A 20,385-nucleotide genomic window follows, 5' to 3' on the forward strand; every position below is an offset into this window, starting at 1 on the left:
ATAAGTTAAAAATTACAACGAGTCACATTCTAAACTATTGTACACATTGTACTTTTAATTATTGATTTAAAGAAATCTACAAGTTACTTAAATCTTGTGAAAAAAAATCTAAGTACGTTTTGATAATAAGGAGATATATTGATTATCAAAAGTTTATAGATGTATATACTTACTAGTTTAGATCCCGTGTATGCACGGGTAATACATATTTATTTTTTTTACTTAATTCAATGACTATTATGATTAAACTTTAATGAATCCAATTGACACATAAGTATGTCTCGCATTTTTTAATTTATACTGACATTTACTTTATAAGAATTTGTTTGTATAAAAATTTTATTTATTAAAGTGATATTAGTTTATACATTTTCCTTTCTTTTGAATTTTTTTTTTTTCCAAATTTAGATTTGTTTTAATATAAAAAGGTAGATTTGTGTTAATAGCTAATGAAATACCATGTACATATCTTGATTTATTTATTAAATAAAAAAGGTATTATTAGAATCTTCCATAAAAATAATAATTTAAGATACAATAAGATTTAGTAACAATATTATAATAAAAAATAGAAATTTGAAAAGAAAAATAGGCGGGAATTTTTTTAACCACATAATAACATATGTCATTTAAGATTCACCTTTAGTATAGGTTATTGATTGATGATTGATGATTGATTGATTGATTGATGATTGATGATTGATTGATAATTGATTACCGTACTAGATTTGGAATTTACTTGTGGGAGATAATGATGAGAGATTTTAAAAAAAAATGGTGATGCTTTTGACAATAGTGTACGTGGATTGAATGAAAATTTTGATGCATATATTAGTTACGTACATATAGTGAAAAAAAATATATTCAAAATATATATATATATATATATATATATATATATATATATTGAAAAAACTGAAAGTGATAGTGTATAAATATAATTGTGGGGTTTTAACCATTAATTTAACTTCTAGATTGATCAATTGGTGTGACAAAAAATCACAAGTTTAAAACTTACTCACCTTCTTTTCAAAATAAAATATTTACAATTATTTTAACCCTTCATAAAAAGAAGGCTCATGTTATGTCACTAGAGTAGTAGAGTGTAATTATTTAGCAAAAATTATGCTTGAACCATTAATAATGTCAAATTTTGTAATGATCTTACAACTTATTAAGTCATCGTCAATACAAAGAGTCCTTATCACTTATTTTGCCTTAAGTATATAAATGTCAAGAATGAATCTTTGTTTTTTGAGGGGATGTCAAGATTGAATCTAGAGACTTATATAAACATATATAACTAGCCAATTGCATATGAAAATTGACTATAGGAGCTTATACGTATAGAAGAATAGGAAAATATGATCCCTCCTCGAAAATTAACAAATATTTGTTGATTATATTTTACTATCTTTATATAAATTTATTATCTTAATAATAACTTAATTGCTAGAGTATGTCTTCATGATGGAGAAGTTATTGCCACTATTACGTACCACGTAGTAATTAGTCTAGAAGATGATGAATGTTCTTGGTTTTTTTTTTCCTACCTTTGGTAATTTTACATCATAGATGACATCAACATGCAAGCAACAAATATCATCTTAAATAAATTTTGTTTATTTTTAGTTGGCACATTTTGACTATATCACTATTCACACTCTTACCTTTACTTGTGCTTTGTGATTTAGGGTATGTTCTCTGCAGCTTAATTTCAGTTCAGCTCAATTCAGTTCCTAATTTCCTTCTCTAGTAAACAATTCAGTTCAACTCAGTTCAGTTCAGTTCAATTCAATTCAGCTCACCTCATTTCAGTAAATCAGAATAGACCCTTATACGTGATAAAAAAAAATATTGTCATGTGGGGTGTTGTTAAATTCATCACGAATTATATATTTAAAATATCAACTTTTTTTATAATTTTTGCTTATCATTAATTAAAAATATTAACGGTTGAATTCGTGCACTGACAAACAAGACTAAAAAAATATGTCAACTAAAAAGAAACGAAAGGAGAGTATCGTTTATGTAGTATGTGGGCAATGGGGCTATCTCGGCCTCTTATAACAAAGCATAGCACGCATACACAATTGGTTAACACAAAAACTAATTAATTAAGATGCTTTATAGAAAATTAATTTGATTTATCTTATTCTCAAGATCGCTAGATAGGAATCAAGAAAAGTAGTATTAATTAATAATTGTATGTAAATCACTAGTTAGAAAGACTGTTATATACATCCGGATGTACCGAACATCCATGAGTATTTTGTTCTCATTTTGATGATTGTTCATTTTAATCATCAAATGAGAGCAAAAATTAACCTTGGATGTAGGATGCACCTGTGTGTATATAACAAATTCCACACTAGAATGGAGATTAAGGTTGGTTCAATTCATACCACGACTGATGTTTAAAATTCACTACATGTAAGAGATTTTCCTCTCTGTTGCCTCATATACGTTGAACTAGTTTTTAAACTCGTGCAATGCATAATAATCACTAGAATGTATTGTGGATTAATTAATAGTAACTAGTATAGCACCGATCCAATACGCATTTAATAAAGTTTAAAATAAATAATTTTTCACGGAACCTAAAATACACGGTTTTTCATCCATATACCCCTGAGTTTTTTGTACATATATCATATATCCCTAAACTTTTTTAAATTCATCATATACCCTTGAGTTTTCACAAAATACACCACATACCCTTGATGACTAGTGATTGCTAACTTCGTCAGTCATTAGGATTAATTATGACACAAAACCACCCTAAATACATTCCCTTACCCCCGAAACTAGGGGTGAGCAAAAATTCCGGGTACCCGGAATTGGAACCGGTAGGTCCGGAGCCGGAATTGGACCCAATGGTTCCAATTCCAGGTAATAAATTAAGGAACGGGCCGGTTGCAACCGATTCCAATTCAAATTCTTTATTTTTTGGACCCAGAACCGGTTGGGTACCCGGTTAATTAACTAACATATGCTACACTAAATAAGTTTTTTTTAAATAAAATTATGTTAACTGTATCTAGTTAGTAAAATAAAAAATTTATTTTTAATACCTAACATAAATAAAATATCTTACGGTTTTTTTCACCAAATGCCCTTGAACTTTTCAATAATTCACCAAATACCCTCAAGTTTTTCAAAATTCACCAAATGCCACTGACGTTTGTTAATATTCACACTGTGACCTCTAGCGTTAAAGTTCCGTTAGTAATAAAATTTAATTCACCAAATGCCCTATCTTTGTTAAACAATTACACAAAATACCCTTTTTTTTAAGTACAATGTCTAGTTTGAAATTTAAGGAAACTAGCCGTTAGTTTTGATTTTCACCCTTTTTTGCATAAATACTCGATACATAGCATCTCTCTTATTTGCTTAACCACAAATTTTTAACACCATGAGTTATCAATCTAAATAATCCTCCTCATTGTATGAGTACTTTTGTGTAAGAGTTGCAAACATTCTCTATTCATAAAGAGAAGTGTCGGAGACCTCGCAAACAGAGAAAAAGAGGGTCAAATAAAATAGAGGTGATTACTTACGGGCTTGGATGGAAAACGGATCGGACTATAGTTCATATTTTGTCCAACGGACTTAATATAGCAAACTCAAGCCCCTTTTATGCGGCTTGACAATTAGTCTATACCCACCCTAGTAAACAGTCTGGGCTTGTCCGTGGACTAGCTAGCGAACTCATAAGTTCTTACTGCAAATTTTCTCCTACTACCACAAGTTTTGTTTGCAACTCTTACACAAAAGTTCTCATACATTGAGGAGGATGATTTAGATTGATTTCTCAAGGAGTTAAAAAATTGTGGTTAAACAAATAAGAGGATGCTATGTATCGAGTATTTATGCAAATAAAGGGTGAAAATCAAAACTAACGGCTTGTTTCCTTAAATTTCAAACTAGATGTTGTACACTTGTACTTCTAAAAATAAGGGTATTTTGTGTAATTATTTAACAAAGTTAGGGCATTTGGTGAATTAAATTTTATTGGTAACGGGACTTTAACGCCAGGAGTATTTTGAGGTCACGGTGTGAATATTAACAAACGTCAGTGGCATTTAGTGAATTTTGAAAAACTTGAGGGTATTTGGTGAATTTTTGAAAAGTTCAGGGGCATTTGGTGAAAAAACCGAATATCTTAATGTACATATAAATATATAAGTGTTAAACGCTAAAAATGAAAATAAACTTAAATAAGTATCATAATTTATATTATATTTTAATAATTATTTACATAAGTGGGAACTTGAAACCGGGACCGGTACCGGTACCCCGTGGTTTCAATTCCAAGTCCTAAATTTTAGGACCCGGTTGAACCAATTCCAATTCCAATTCCGGTTCCGAATTTTAGGACCCGGTTCCAACCATTTCCGGGTCCGGGTCCTAAAATTTTGACCGGGTACTCGGTTTGCTCACCCCTACCCGAAACCACCTGCATTCCTTTTTCCCACTCTCAAAACCACCACAAAAATCCTTTTCTCATTCTCAATATCAATTGTATGGATATGATTATGGAGATTTGGAGTGATTTTGGGGGTTGGAAAAAGGAGATGAATGGTTTTGAGGATGGAGGAAAAGATCTAAGGTGGTTTCGATGTATATTTAACCAAATTTCATTAATCTTGTTATCATTAGGGATATATGGTGAATTTTTGTAACAAATCAGGGATATATAGGGCATATGGCAAGTAAATAAAAAATTCATGGGTATATGGTGAAAAAACAGTAAAATATATCTATTGAGTAATATAGTTGATTCCTTAATAACAAATCAATCGTTAATTTTCAAAAAATATACTTCCTCTGTTTTTCTTTTATTGCACCAAAAGGACTTTTACACTGTTTACTTAATCTTCTTTGACCATCATTCGTGATTTATCCATTAGGAAATATAAAGTCATGCGGGATCTAGTTAGATTCGTTTTGAAATCTATTTTTCAAATATCTATATTTTATAATTTTACAAAAGTATAATTGAAGACATTAATAGCTAAAGTAATGCAATGACAAGCGTGAAATCCCACATGGTGCAATAAAAAAGAATGGAGGGAGTATATCATCTCCAAAGTTGATTTTCTAAAAGGCATAATATTGCTCACTCATGTGAGCATTAGAGTTTAATTATGGAATTGGGGAAAGATCACACGTCCTTCTTGATTACCTCTCAATTGTTTCAGTGGTGGAAAGGAGAGGAGAGTGGTTGTCCATGGTATGAGAGGGGAGTTGGAAGCTTTTGGTGGTGGTGGTGGTGGTGGGATGGGGGAGTTGGAAGCTTTTGGTGGTGGTGGTTGAATGGTGGCTTAAACCCAACTAACGGAAACAGTAACGGTAAAGTCATTTGGTAGTGAAATATATATTTTAGGGATTTGTGTGGTAGCAATATATATATATTTTTTAAACGGGTAGCAAATGTGACACGGGGTGTTTTCGCTGGTAGTAAATCTCAATTTTTTCTAATATAAACGGATAAATTATTTAAAATTATTTATACACATGATGCATAGCCCTACTTTAATCTTCGTGTTAAAATTATTTTAATAAAATCATTTATTTACCTTCACTACACATCTTTTAATGTCCTGATTGGCAAAAGTAGCGGTAGCGGGTAGCTTTTAGCGGTCGAGTACCAGGTAGTTGTTAAGGTAGCGAGTAGCTGTCAATTAGTAGTGGGTAGAGGTTAGCTGTCAAAGTAACGGGTGATAGTATGAGTGTTTGGAAAAAATAGCAATTGCAATACTAAAATATATCAAATTTCATACGAAGTATAAATATTGTTTAAAAAGTAATAAAAATTTGCCAAACACTACCCGCTACTTATAAACACTGCTATTTTTAACGTTGAGAAAAACTTCCTAAATGTTACCTCTATCGCTAACTGTTATCAAAACCGCTACCTTACTAAACACTTTTAAATTTTTTATGATTGTGTTTGATGGGTTAAAACGCTAACCCCTAACCGCTACCTTAAAGTCTTAAACGCTACCATTAAACCGGGCCTAAAAAAATACAGGAAGTATTTGATTAATTAAATCACATCAATTAATTTGAATTCATATTCATATTTATATATACTCTCTTTCTCTCTCTATATCTCCCTCTTTCTTCAAGTAAACGATTCCTTGTCTTATTAAACTCTCTGAATTATAAACCCTAGAAAGTTCCTCTTTTTCTAATTGAGTTAATTTATCTTGGTTTCTGGAATTCTAAGTCTTGATCTACTCTGAACTCACCTGGGTATAATTCAGAGTTTTTTGGGGTTTGAAATTTTGCGTTAATTTAATTTGGTTTTCTCTGAGGCAAAACATAGGGTATGCATTTTTCTTATTGGTAAGCTCTTTTCTTTTACCTTTCTATGTTACCAATTTTCTAATATTTTCATTGGCTTCAGTTTGAAGGTTCTGCTGCACATCAGTTTTGCTTTTTAACGACTTTTTTTTTTCCTTACTTTATCCTCAATTTTTGCTTTCACGAATGGTAGATTAATAACTTGTATTATCTTTTTGTCTTGTTTTATGCAGAAATTGCTGGAAGTGGATTCTGTTTAATTGGAGATTGGTGTGATTTAGTATCCAATTTTACACAAAATTATTCTATTTGATTGAAGTCTTTCTGCTTGGAATATTGTCAGAGAATTTGTTCTTATTCGATTTCAGCTGATAGGTTTAATTTGGGTATTAATTTGAAACTATGTGTGATCATTTTTGACTCTTGAACAACAAGTTTTGGATTTTGGATTCTGGGTGTTTATTTTTATTTTTTTGGGATTAATGTGAATGAGATTGAGCATTTTGATCATTAGGGTATGATTGGTATTGTGGGATATTGGTTATTGTGGTTGAATTGTGGGTTCTTATGATCAGTGTTCATTTGGTGATTTTCGCGGTCAAGGAGGTTTGATCTGTGTTTGTTTATTATGATGATGGACGAAATTCAAGGTGGTTCAAATGCTTTGCCTCCTTTCCTTACAAAGACTTATGAGATGGTGGATGATCCCACCACTGATTCCATTGTTTCGTGGAGTTCGACTAATAAGAGCTTTATTGTGCTGAATCCCCCTGAATTTTCCAGGGTTTTGTTACCTAGGTTCTTCAAACACAACAATTTCTCTAGCTTCATTAGGCAGTTGAACACTTATGTAAGTCATATTCAATATTCAGTTTGTGAAACTTGTTAGTTTTCGCGTTGTTTTGATGATGTAGTACAGATTTAGCCTTTCAGGAGTATTTCCTTATGATTGTGTTTATTCTGTTCATGAAACAGGGTTTCAGGAAGGTGGATCCTGAGCAATGGGAGTTTGCCAATGACGATTTTATAAGAGGGCAATCACATCTTCTGAAAAATATACACAGACGCAAGCCGGTTCACAGTCACTCGTTGACTAATCTTCATGGACAGGTGAACTCGAATCCATTAACTGATTCCGAAAGGCAGAAATACAAAGATGATATTGAGCGACTGAAACATGAGCGGGAATATCTCCTGGCGGAGTCCCAAAGGCAAAGGCAGGAGGAGCAGGTATTAGAGTCTCAAGTGCAGCTTGTGAAAGAGCGCATGGAGTATATGGAAAAGCGGCAGCATAAGTTTGTTTCATACTTTGCTCAGATATTGAAGAAACCGGAGCTTGTTTTTGCTGTGCCTCAAGTAGAAAACCATGATAGAAAGAGAAGGGTGTCTTCTAGGCCTGACTACTTACATGATGAAACAAGCAACGAGGATAGTGTGGGTACTTTGAGAGTATCAAGGAGAGGAAGTCCTGATGAAACTTATGGTTTAGACCTTGACACTGATCTGTTGGAGAGGATGGAATCATCTTTGACATTTTGGGAAAATGTGGCTGAGGATATTGAGGAATTATGTGCGCTGCGAAATTCATCCATTGAGCTTACTGAGTCCACTACTTGTGTAGAGAGCCCAGCGATATCTTATACACAACTCAATCTTGATCTTCCGTCTACTTCATCAAGAATTGATATGAATTCCGAACCTCCTGTCACAGCTAGCATGGTTGCTCCTGATCCACCCCAGCCACGGAAGGAGCAAGAAGCTGGAAATGCTCCTGCAGCGCCACAGGGTGTGAATGATATGTTCTGGGAACAATTTTTGACTGAAAATCCGGGTTCATCTGATGTACAGGAAGTTCAGTCTGAAAGGAAAGAATCCGGATTGAAAGAGAAAGACAGCAGATTGATAGATCATGGGAGATATTGGTTAGGTATCAGAAATTCTAACAATCTTCCGGAACACATTGGGCAGCTTACTTCAGCAGGCAGGAGCTAATACTTTCTGATCCTTTTTGACATTGATGATTTAGAGTTGGATGTAAATATAGGTAAGATTGTTCCTGATACTTTTGCACTAATAGAAGTCAATATGCTATTGTAAAATTATAATGCTGGAGATGCCCATTTTACACTAACACTATAGACGTATAAGATTTTCTCGGCATGATTTCCTTTGAAACGAGTATTATCCAATTTATTTGGAGTATCACTATTGGAGTTTTCCTTGTTCTGCTTCTCTGCGGAAGTAGCTCTCATCATATTGCAGGTCATTGCTTGTTCGCATGCATTTTTGAGTAAATTAAATATGAAGCATGTATCTAGGTATCAATGTAAGCTATTAGGTTATCGATTGTCTCTGAAGCCTTTGCTCCAGTCTGAAGTATAGTAGGTCCCCTGTACATGCTTGGCTATTATTAGAACTTGTTTTTATCACAGCTCACAGATTTGTTTGTTATAAGTCATCATATTCAATACTTTATATGTAGTATCTTTTACATATCAATATATCATTCATCTTTGCAAAAGTTTGGTTTTGTTAAGGGCATAATTGTTGTCATAAACAAGACATTTTTTTTGTTTTTTTTTTATGGCTCTGATATACATACAATATTGGAACTTTTTTTAAGAAGCAAATGTTAGCTCATGTAGAGGATTGATTGGGTATAGCGGCCTCCACCTTCTCTAGCAGTGACCTCAGGACGATTCTGTCTTCCCCTTGGAGGTTTTATACTTTCTCCTCTTGCTCTGAAGTCTGAACAATGCTCTGTGCAGCTGTGCTGCAATTTCAGAGTAATTATGTTAGTTCATGTAGTAGCTCAAGCGGCTATCTTTAGTATGTGTGCATTGAATGTTGCCTCCTTGCTTCTCTCTTTCTATAAAATAGGGTATTTCCTGAGTCTTCAGCATAAGTCTCTGCTGGTTTACACAGGCTTGGTAGATATAAGACTGCATAGATTTGGCACGGTACAGACCACGCCTACAGCAGAGGCACACTGAGGTTGATTATTCTAGCTCATTGAGGTACATGGTTTCATTGCTAATTTATGTTTTGTGGCATAATTTCTGTCAGTCCTATGTTTAATTTTGGTAGCTGCTTACTATGTTCCAGCTTTTGATCTTGTTGCTTGGACTGTGTACTTGTGTCAGACATAAGTTTGTCATAGTGTCGAATTCGGCTTTTTGTCGAGTTTTTTTTTTTTTTTCATGTTTATGGTCCAAAATGAAGTGTCAAGTGTTGAGGAATCCAACACAGATACTTGAGGTAATATGAAGAGTCAAAGCAACAAAAGAAAATGAGAGTACACAGTACATGTCAATTTACAATATTGTTTCCTAAAATGCGATGTCACCGATACAGTGACAATTCCATTTTTGATCAAATGTTAATGATGCTGGTACAGAGAGAAACCAATAAGAGGTTTGTAGGGGTTAGAGGGGGTGGCTTCAAGTCTTTCTATGATAAGTTGACATTCCTCCTAACTTTAAAAGGAGAAAGGCTTCAAGTGCACATCATTAGTTTGTTGGCAAATGTGTACTTACCTATCATACTTTACACCTATCTCTTTTGTTATGATTTAACCAACCAAATTGCCCTTTTAGCCCTATCTGTATCAGTGCTGCCCTTAACTTAATTGGTTTTTAGCCTGCTTCGTAACTTCTGGTGTGATTATGTGGCACCTATATTAACCAAGAAAATTAACTTTTTTTTTTGTTTTTTGTGGTGATTTTGTGGTTCATATATTGGATACTTTTGACTTTTGTAATTGGTAACCATTTGCTGGAATTAGGGAAGCAATGCATCATTACATCCTCTTGAAGTGCCTTCATTTAGGCTAGGATTTGCATCTTGAATAAAATTGTTCCTAACTAACTTGCATGTTGTATATATGACACCATTATCTTGCATTTTGAGTTTTCCTTATTGTCTGCCTTCTATGTAGTCATGTCCTATTTGTTAGACTATAATAAATGTCAACTCATTCCTAGCTTGAGATTGTTACCTCTATATTTTGGTTATTGTAGAATCGAGCACTAAGGTCTGTCCAATTCGAGTGTACCCTCTTCTTTTTCATTTCGTGCATGAAACAAATTTTTATTACTCCCTCTATGGCTCTATTTTACTTCAAAATTGTTTTCTTAATGTTATGCATCAATTTTAAAAAGGGGTTATTTATATGAGTGACATTTTAATAGCAAGTCCATCACGTTAAGTAATAATTTTTTTTCTTTTTGAAACAACGTTAAGTAATAATTATAAACAATTAATGAGTGTAATTTTTAATCGATTAAATTCTATGAACATCATTTATGAATTTTCTAATAATTAATTAGTTGTAAACCGAAATTAAAGTGTCTCTTATTTAAACTTATTGTCTCATGTCTAAACCCTATTACAATAATTTAAACTTAATTTTCCACCACCTGGTACTTTTAAGGTGCACAGAACATAGCCGAAATGAGATCAAGTTCTCATTGTAAGAAATTCCAGAATGGATACATTAGTATCCTACACGGTACAAGGATGTGACCAAGATGGGAATACGTGTGTAATAAAGCATAAGATCTTCCAAGCTGTTAAATTGAAAACCCAATTCATTCACATACGAAAAAAATTCTCATAAAGAGTTCGGCCTTCTAATGTCAACGCATATTTGGTGGTATACTTTGTTAGTGCTGTTTCCCAAAAGTACTCATGTTAGCTTTCAGGTTGTTGGAGACTTTTGTGGCATTTGTTTATTTTATTTATCTTTTTTTTTTTTAACTCCCAACTTGCTAGACAAAGTGAATTTTTTTTCCTTTTACATTCCCCTTGTTCCGATTGGATCTTGTCTGGCATGCCTGCTAAGTGCTAACCCGGATTAGGTTAATCTATAAGAAGTTTTAGGCTGTTTATCTTCTCTTTCCCTTGAAAAAAAAGAAGGTTGTGAAAAAACTTTAAATACTTCCTCCGTTAAATGTTATTCCGTAATTGCAACAAAAGGATATTATTTGCAAAATATAAAATATTTCTTTGTTGCAATTAACATTTAACGAAGGAAGTACGAAATTTGCACTATTTACTAGTGGTGAGCATAACAGGGTACTGTGTAAAAATTTCCGGAACCGAAATCAAAACCTGTTGCAATAGGTTCCTCAGAATGGGAATCAGAACCGAAACTTGTTGAACAGGTTCCTGGAAATTGGGAACCAGAGGTTCCGGTCCGATTCAGGGTACCCTATATTACAATATACTCACTAACTTTTTCGCGAATTTTTTAATAAAAAACTAGTTGGTCACTAATTTATAATGTTTGCAGCTTGCAAATAAGACAAACTAATAGTAGTTGTCTAACAAATTTAATATATATATTTTTTATAATTGTAATTTTGATATTTATTATTTAAATATTGAGTAAGAATTAGTGTATAATTTGAAATTAAGTGATACTTTTATCAAGTACAGGGTACCCTACAGGTTCCGGTTCCAAAAAATTGAGAATTGAAACCAAAATCTGTTACAACAGGTTCTCTAGTTTGCTACCTGGAACCGGAACCTCTTGTACAGGTTCCGGTTTTGGAACCTGCGGTTCCTAACATATTCCGGTTCCGATTCAGGGTACCTTGATTTTTCGCTCACCCCTACTATTTACGTTGGTCCATTTGACCATCTTTGTTAATTTATTTGTTAAATTAATATAGTTATGTAAAATCTTGTTAGATTCATCTCAATTTATTTTCATAAATTAAATTTATTTATATAGTAAAAAATATATAAGATTAAATGCAATATTGACAAGCATGAAAGTCAAAACGTTGCTACTAAAAGAAAGTAGAGGAAGTAGTAGTAAAAAAATGTAATAAAATGTTACAAGTGTTTTAATGTTCCTGCTAGTATAAGTAGTATAAGTTTCACTGTATACCAGTGGTGATTTCAGTATGGGTTCAGTGGGTTCAGCTGAACCCATACTGGATTTGGAGAAAATTCGTAATTTAGAGATAAAATAAATATAAGATAAATAAATATGCAACTACTAAATGACTATGTATTGTTTGTGGTTCAGCAGTCAAGAACTCTTGTGAAAGACTCTCACTAGTTGACGCGGGATTTAATCCCATGCCAAACCCATTTTGCTTTTTTATTTTTTTCCAAAAAAAACTGCACATTTTATATAGTACTACCCGCCTATTAATTTCTATGATTGTTTTGTTGCTTCATTTGACTTTCATTATATTGTTTCTACTTTTTTTTATTAAATTTATTAAATATGTATTTACTTTTTTATTATTCTTGCATGATTACTGATCATTATTGGTAGTATGTATCTAATTAAGATTCAAGACACCATAGTATGAATAGGAGGGTATCGATCTAATAATAGTAATTAACGGTATGGATCAAAATATTATAGTGGCTACAAAATTAGTGTGGTCATTGTAAAACTATCCTTATATACTACGGAGTACCTTGTAAATTTCAATAATTATTTTTGCTTCATTTCCTGTTGTTACTGAATATTTTTTCCTTTTTTTATTAAATTTATTAAATATGTATTTTTTTTTATTATTCTTGCACGATTACTGATAAATTGATTAAGGCTCAAAGCTTGAGTCTCTTCTCATTCATCTCAAAATCATATATAGAGTACATAAATTCCTAAAATATATTGTCACAAGATATTCTATCAATTATCTTGTGTGAATCAAAGGCTATAAATTAGGAAACAAACTATATGATAAATACGAATAATATTCTCCTAATATTTTTCCCAATATTTCCTAACACCCCCCCTCAAGTTGGAGCGGGTGGAGTGAAGACGCCCAACTTGGGAAGAAAATGGTCAAATTGCGATTTGCCCAACGGTTTGGTGAAGATATCAGCCAGTTGGACATGAGTTGGAACATAGGAGGGAGCAATGAGACCATCCGTGATAGCATCCCGAACAAAGTGACAGTCTACTTCAATATGCTTTGTACGTTCGTGAAACACCGGGTTTTTTTGCAATATGCAACGCTGACTGACTATCACAGAATAGTTTAATAGCCTTGGGATGTTGTACTCCTAAGCTCAAAAGAAGACCCTTCAACCACTCTAATTCACAAGTGATGGCATACATGGAGCGATACTCTGCATCTGATGAGCTTGTAGCGACAGTCGGTTGTTTCTTGGTCTTCCATGAAATAGGGGAATAACCTAGAAACACCAGCCATCCCGTCAAATATTTGCGTGTTAAGGGACATGCGGCCCAGTCAGAATCACACCACCCCTGCAGAGTGAGTTCACTCTGATCGTAACAAAATGCCTTGACCTGGTGTGCCTTTCAGATACCTAACAACACGCAGAGCTGCATCCCAATGTTCTTTTCTTGGTTCCTGCATGAACTGAGACAAAATATGAATCGAATAGGCTAAATCCGGCCTAGTGACTGCAAGGTAGATCAATCTGCCGACAAGTCTACGATAGGATTCAGGATCAGAAAGTACAGGACCACTTGCTAGACCAAGCTTGTGATTTTGCACCATAGGAAAGTCCGCGGGCTTGGAACCTAATAATCCTGTCTCTGAAATAATGTCAAGAGTGTATTTTCTCTGACATAAAAACAACCCAGAAGAACTGCGAGCAACTTCTATGCCCAAAAAATATTTCAGAGTACCAAGATCTTTCATATGAAAACAGTCACCAAGATATGTCTTGAATGCCCTTAAAGCAGCGGAATTATTCCCAGAGATAATGAGATCATCAACATACACAAGCACATTAATTTGTGTGCCACGGTTAGAGTAAGTAAACCAAGAATAATCAGAGTATGACTGCAAGAAACCATATGCCTTCAAAGCAGAAGTAAGTTTGGCAAACCAGCATCGAGGAGCCTGTTTCAGGCCATATAAGGATTTTCTAAGGCGACATACCTTATTAGGATGCGATGATTCAAACCCCGGAGGTAGTTTCATGTAGACCTCTTCGTCAAGATCGCCATGAAGGAAAGCATTGTGTACGTCCATCTGATGAAGCTCCCAATTTTTAGAAGCTGCAATTGCAAGAAAGGCCCGAACAGTGACCATTTTAGCCACGGGTGCAAACGTTTCAGAGTAGTCAATGCCTTCTTTCTGATGATTTCCAAAGACAATTAATCTGGATTTTAGTCTTTCAATACTGCCATCTGAATTGTACTTGATTTTATACACCCATTGGCTTCCGAGAGGACGTTTTCCGGGGGGAAGAGTCTCCATTGTCCATGTTCCATTTTTTTCTAGAGCCTGAATTTCATTTTGCATTGAACGTCTCCATCCTGCATCTTTCATGGCCTCCTTAAAAGACCTTGGCTCTTTGCCGGAAGTTACAGCTGCAATAAAATTTCGGTAATGTGGAGAAAAGCTGTCACAATTAATATAATGCGCTATAGGGTAAGGAGTATCTAAGGGATGCTTTGGAGGCGAAGTGTTAGGTGCTGAAGGAGATGGACTATTTGTGATGACTGTATGCGTAACATAATCCCGCAATTTGACAGATGGAATTTTCGGTCTCATACCCCGGCCCAAATCTGCCTGAGCATGTTGTTCGGTGTGTGAAGACTGCTCGGTTGCAGTAGGAGGCTGCTCCGTTGCAGTTGAAGGCTGCTGTGTTGTGCCTTCTTGCTGCTGCCGTGCTGCAGAATGCTCCATGCTGCCAGCAGCTTGCTGCCGCAACGTTGCAGTGTGGTCCGTGCCTAGGCCGCGGCCAGCACGCTCCTGCCGCAGGCTGCCTGCGGACTGGTGTGGCTGTGGCTGTCCGTGGGCACCTGCAGCTTGCTGCTGCTGCGTGGGCTGCTCACGCACCTGCTGTTGGGCATGTGGCACACCACCCTGACCAGTTGTAGCCTCCCAAAACCCCATACTCACCTCATCAAAATCATACGGCACATCTACATTCATTGGCACAATATTTTCCGGAATAATATTGGACGTTATTGGATCAAGAAAAGGAAATACATCTTCAAAGAATTTCACATCACGAGATATAAAAAATTTTCTCGAATCAAGATCAAATAAATTCCAACCTTTCTTTCCAAACGGATACCCAACAAAAACACATTTTCGACTCCGACTTGCAAATTTATCTCCCTTAGCTTCTTGATTGTGAGCAAAACATAGACACCCAAAGGTCCTAATAGTAGCATAGGAAGGTGTAGTGCCAAATAAAATTTCATGGGGAGTTTTATTATGCAAGATAGAAGGAGTGTGGATAATTAAATGAGCCGCAGCAAGAAAACTCTCACCCCAAAAAAAAAAGGTAAATTTGCCTGAAATCTCAACGCCCTTGCTACATTCAAAATATGTTTGTGTTTTCTCTCAACCCGACCATTTTGTTGTGGAGTCCCAACACATGATGTTTGAAATAATATGCAGTTGTATTAAAGAAATCTCGCAAACAATTAAATTCAGTGTCATTGTCACTTTGAACAATTTTAATTGTTTGTGAAAACTGTCTATCAACCATTGCCACAAAAGACATGAACATACGAAATACTTCCGTTTTATCAACAAGCAAATAGATCCAAATAGCACGAGAGTAATCATCCACTATTGTCAAAAAATAACGGGCACCACAAGATGATGCATGTTTATATGAACCCCACAAATCACAATGTATTTTTTCAAATATTCTAGAGGTTTTATTTTCACTCAAAGAAAAACTATCTCTAAGGTGTTTAGCACGAAAACAAACTTCACATGCTTTATTCAAAATACCCTTACAATTATTAACGGGAGGGAGAAGTTTAACAATTCTTTTCGAAGGATGACCCATTCGCTTGTGCCACAGTTCCAACTCTGTTGAAGACTCCGAAATAGCCACATGTTGCACCGTTGCTCGGCCTTCGAAGTAAAACACTCCATCCCGCCTAACACTCGTTCCAATCAGCTCCCTCGAATGGTCCTATATAGCACACATATGAGAGTTAAATTGGACAGTATAATTAGTATCATCGATCAATTGTGATACCGAAATTAAATTGCAACGTAAATCAGGGACAAATAACACATGTTTAAGGACAATATTCGATGACAATTGAACCGAGCCTTCCTTTGTGGCATTTACAGTTTTGCCATTCGGAAGCCCGACAGGACAATGTGGGATGTTTCGAGTATCAAAGAGCCATTTGTCAGTACTCGTGACATGCCTAGAAGCACCTGTGTCAACGATCCACAAATCATTATCGAACTCACCATTCAAACGGTCATCGGGAATTTTTGTGTTACCAATGAAACCTGCTGTTGCTTTCCACTGGTCGGCCGTGAACGTTTGAGAAATACCTCCCACCGACTCGGCATTGTTGGAGATGGAAGAAGGAGCAGCAGTAGTTGCATTAGCACGAGGCTGGTTGCGACCTTTTGCACCCGATTGAGGAGTCTTGCCTCGTTTGGAGGGATTCGGCCACCACTCTGGAAAACCCTTCAATTCAAAGCAACCAGAAATTAAGTGACCTTGTTTCTTGCAATATGTGCAGAGCAAAGCTGATTTGTCAGATTTGTCATCAGAAACCGCAGCCTTCCCCCTCCCTGTGTTTGTGCGAAGAGCAAACCCCACCGCATCGGTGGTTTTTCCTCGGTGCTCTGTTTTGCTTGCCGAACCCGTTCATCTTGTACGGCCAATTGATAAGCACGATCAAGGGAGGGTAATGGATCCTGAGACAAGATATTAGTTCGAGTTTGTGAGAAATAATCAGAGTGTAGCACCATTATAAACTCGTGAAGCCGAGTATTCTCACGCCTCCTTTCATGCTCCGACCCCGCTGTGCATTTATTACAACATGAACAAGTGATCAGAGGTTCGTGATTGTTCAACTCCTCCCAAAGAGATGTCAATTTGCCAAAGTATGTTGCAACTGACATGTCTTTGGATTGTTCGCATTTAGCAATTGCAGATTTCAATTGCTGAATTCTTGGACCATTCACCGTAGCAAAACACATCTTGGGAGTCTCCCATAAGCGTTTAGCATCTTTGTATTTGGACAGGGTACCTTTAACCTCGGGATCGATTGTGTTCATTAGCCAAGAGATGAGCATGGCATGAATTGTGTTCCAATCGGTCTGAGTACATGGAAGAGACGGTGATGTTTTTGTTCCGTCAAGGAACACAAATTTCCGGCGAGCCTCCAACGCAGTTTGTATGTCTCCGGCCCATTCATCGTAATTTTCTCCACGAAGACGAGTCGGGATAATGAAATCTCCTGGACGGTCATGAGGACCAAGTTAGTATGGAGATGTAATGTCTATGCGTTGTGGTGGAGGGGGCGGAGTATCGTCACCGGCCATTGCTATGGCGTTTAATATTCTCTGTTTTTATTTTTATTTTTATTTTATTTATTTATTTATTTTTAGAATTCCTGAGCGACTGATACCATGATAAATTGATTAAGGCTCAAAGCTTGAGTCTCTTCTCATTCATCTCAAAATCATATATAGAGTACATAAATTCCTAAAATATATTGTCACAAGATATTCTATCAATTATCTTGTGTGAATCAAAGGCTATAAATTAGGAAACAAACTATATGATAAATACGAATAATATTCTCCTAATATTTTCCCAATATTTCCTAACAATTACGGATCATTATTGGTAGTATGTATCTAATTAAGATTCAAGACACCATAGTATGAAAAGGAGGGTGTGGATCTAATAATAGTAATTAACGGTATGGATCAAAATATTATAGTGGCTACAAAATTAGTGTGGTCATTGTAAAACTATCCTTATATACTACAGAGTACCTTGTAAATTTCAATAATTATTTTTGCTTCATTTCCCGTTGTTACTGAATATTTTTTCCTTTTCATTAAAGTCAAAGCATGTGGAGTATTTTATTTTACACAATCATACTTTTATTTTGTATATCTTGTTATATTTATCGATATATCGATCAACTAGATTATCTAATGAAGTAATGAGCTTCGAGAATCCGAACCCATAATGGAAAAATCTTGGAATCGCCACTGTTGTATACATTGATTGGTGGGGGCTTAATGAAAAGCAATGACATTCAAAGTCATTCACATTTGCAACTTGTGTTGAACAAAGTTGTAAAATTTGACTTGCCTCTTATCTTGTCTTTTTGAATGTTTGACCATATCCTTAATTGCTGGTGCCATCTTGATTTTTTAATATAGTTTTATGCAAAAGAATATCAATAATTGCAAACTACTATCTTGATACGTTATTAGTTGACAATTATGTACAAAGATCAAGCAATCTAGGATATAAGTTAATGTTGTACAAACCAAGGTTACACTTTAATAATTTTCTTTTTCTTTTTTTTTTTTCAAAAAAAGGATTTTAAACATTTGCAACTTCTTGTAAGATACGACAATTGATATTTTTATTAGTTATTATTTACGAATACATTTGTTTGTGTATCATCATTGATCAAAGTGAGTAATTTGACAACGAAGCAAACTAGATTTACACAACACAATCTTCTTGGCTGTGTATGGTGTAAGTTCATGCTTAATTTTATCTTAACTCAAATTAGTTTTGTTTGTAGAGTTGTAGAACATTGCGGATGGTTGGTGTTTCGGGTGAAAACAATGGGACCTTGCCGAAGGTCCGCTGAAACGGAGAAGACTAGATTCGGTCCAAGTAATGTTGGGCCGAAGGTTTCCTGCACAGTAAACACACGTAAACTAGCCTCGGGGGTGTTGCCGAGGAAGGCCCCTCCGATGCTAAAGTCAGTACAATGTGTAGAAAGAGAACACTATGCAAGAGAATTTGTTGCTTGAGGCTTTGCTTGAATGAATCAGAATGTATGAGAATATATGAATGAATGTGTATCCATGTAAAGATGTAATATTGATGGCTTTTATACCTCTTCATACATGGAGAAGTTGGGCCTTAGCCCAATTGGCTTGCTTTGAGGGCTGACCTTTGACTTTAGCACAATTGGAGAGATGAACCTTGACCTTGGGCTTTTAATTGGATCATTTAATGCCTAGGCCCAATTGGACTAAATTGGACCCAAACAACTTGCCCCCCAGACCCGATTTGGAAGGATGACGGGTCGGGTTTGATTTAATTCAGAAAAGGAGGGAACTGAATGATTTAATTAATCCAAAAATTTGAATTTAAACCGTAATTAATGAGATAACAACGGTTAAGGCGGATGATTGTGGAAGTTGGACGGATAATGGGCAGTTTAATCGCAAGGTCGTGTGTTTAACGGTTACTTAGTGGGGTATTTAAGAGAAATTGAAACGCGGACTCCCCGTATTCCCATTTATGGAGATATAATCAGAGGCGCGTCATCTCTCCTCACTTATTCACCAACACAAACCCAGAATTCTCGAGAGAACCCAAGAACCCGCATCAAAACTTCGCAAATTCCCCGAGCATTAAGCTTAGAAACTGAGACTTGCCACTACGAACTCGTAAATCGGCAACTTTCGCTTCAGATTAAGGTAAATTCCTTTGATTTCAGTTTATTTTTCTTCGAATTCGAACTCCTTCCCTTTTTTTTTCGACTTTTTTCTTCGAAATAATCAATGGCAAGAGGAGTTAGAGGTAGAGCCCGTGCTCCAAGAAGAGCAAGGCCAATTCCCGATCCTAGGAACAGGATTGGGACCTGGAATGGACAAAGGCCAGAGTCTGACCCTGCTGAAGGGATTAGGGCGACTCCAATTTCCTCGGCTCCTCCTCAGAGAACGGAGGGGCCGAGCGCTTCTGGACGGGACGATGAAGTTCCCGCTGTCCTTTGGGATATCCTCCCCGGGTTTTCAGAGTGGGAGAATGCCGAAGTAGCTTCGGCCATGATAAAGAACCGCCCCTACTCATGGTGGGTGGAGAATGCCGAACAATATCGGTTTGCCGAGCAAATTGAGTTGCATTACGGCATTTTTGAAGCTGATGGGTATTGGTGCCGAATGCCCGTGGCATCCGATAGAATCCATCGTCCACCCCCGGGGTACTTGGGGGTGTACACAAGACAACTTCAGTATGGGCTGAGGTTCCCTTTGGACGTATTCGTCCGAGACTTGCTGATCCATTACAATATCTCCCTATGTCAGCTAACTCCCACCAGCATCCGAAGGGTGATGACATACTTATGGGTCTGCAAGTTCTTCA

General features: G+C 35.8%; 1 protein-coding gene across 3 annotated transcripts; it reads left to right on the forward strand.

Moving 5' to 3' along the window:
• Positions 1-6,105: 6,105 nt before the first annotated feature.
• Positions 6,106-18,890, forward strand: LOC110716129 (heat stress transcription factor A-4c-like). Of its 3 annotated transcripts, XR_002510380.1 has the most exons (5): positions 6,106-6,357; positions 6,549-7,165; positions 7,291-8,359; positions 9,241-9,332; positions 18,812-18,890. XR_002510380.1 is itself a non-coding variant. In XM_021894761.1 (3 exons), the coding sequence occupies exons 2-3, from the start codon at positions 6,944-6,946 to the stop codon at positions 8,305-8,307; spliced, it is 1,239 nt and encodes a 412-aa protein (XP_021750453.1). In that variant the 5' UTR covers positions 6,106-6,357; positions 6,549-6,943; the 3' UTR covers positions 8,308-8,520. The 3 variants fall into 3 exon arrangements, 1 of the variants encoding a protein (XP_021750453.1); XR_002510379.1 differs by lacking the exon at positions 18,812-18,890 and having other exon boundaries at positions 9,241-10,427; XM_021894761.1 differs by lacking the exons at positions 9,241-9,332; positions 18,812-18,890 and having other exon boundaries at positions 7,291-8,520.
• The last annotated feature ends 1,495 nt before the right edge of the window (positions 18,891-20,385 follow it).

The sequence above is a fragment of the Chenopodium quinoa genome, unplaced genomic scaffold, assembly GCF_001683475.1.
Source record: "Chenopodium quinoa cultivar QQ74 unplaced genomic scaffold, ASM168347v1, whole genome shotgun sequence".
Lineage (NCBI taxonomy): Eukaryota > Viridiplantae > Streptophyta > Magnoliopsida > Caryophyllales > Amaranthaceae > Chenopodium > Chenopodium quinoa.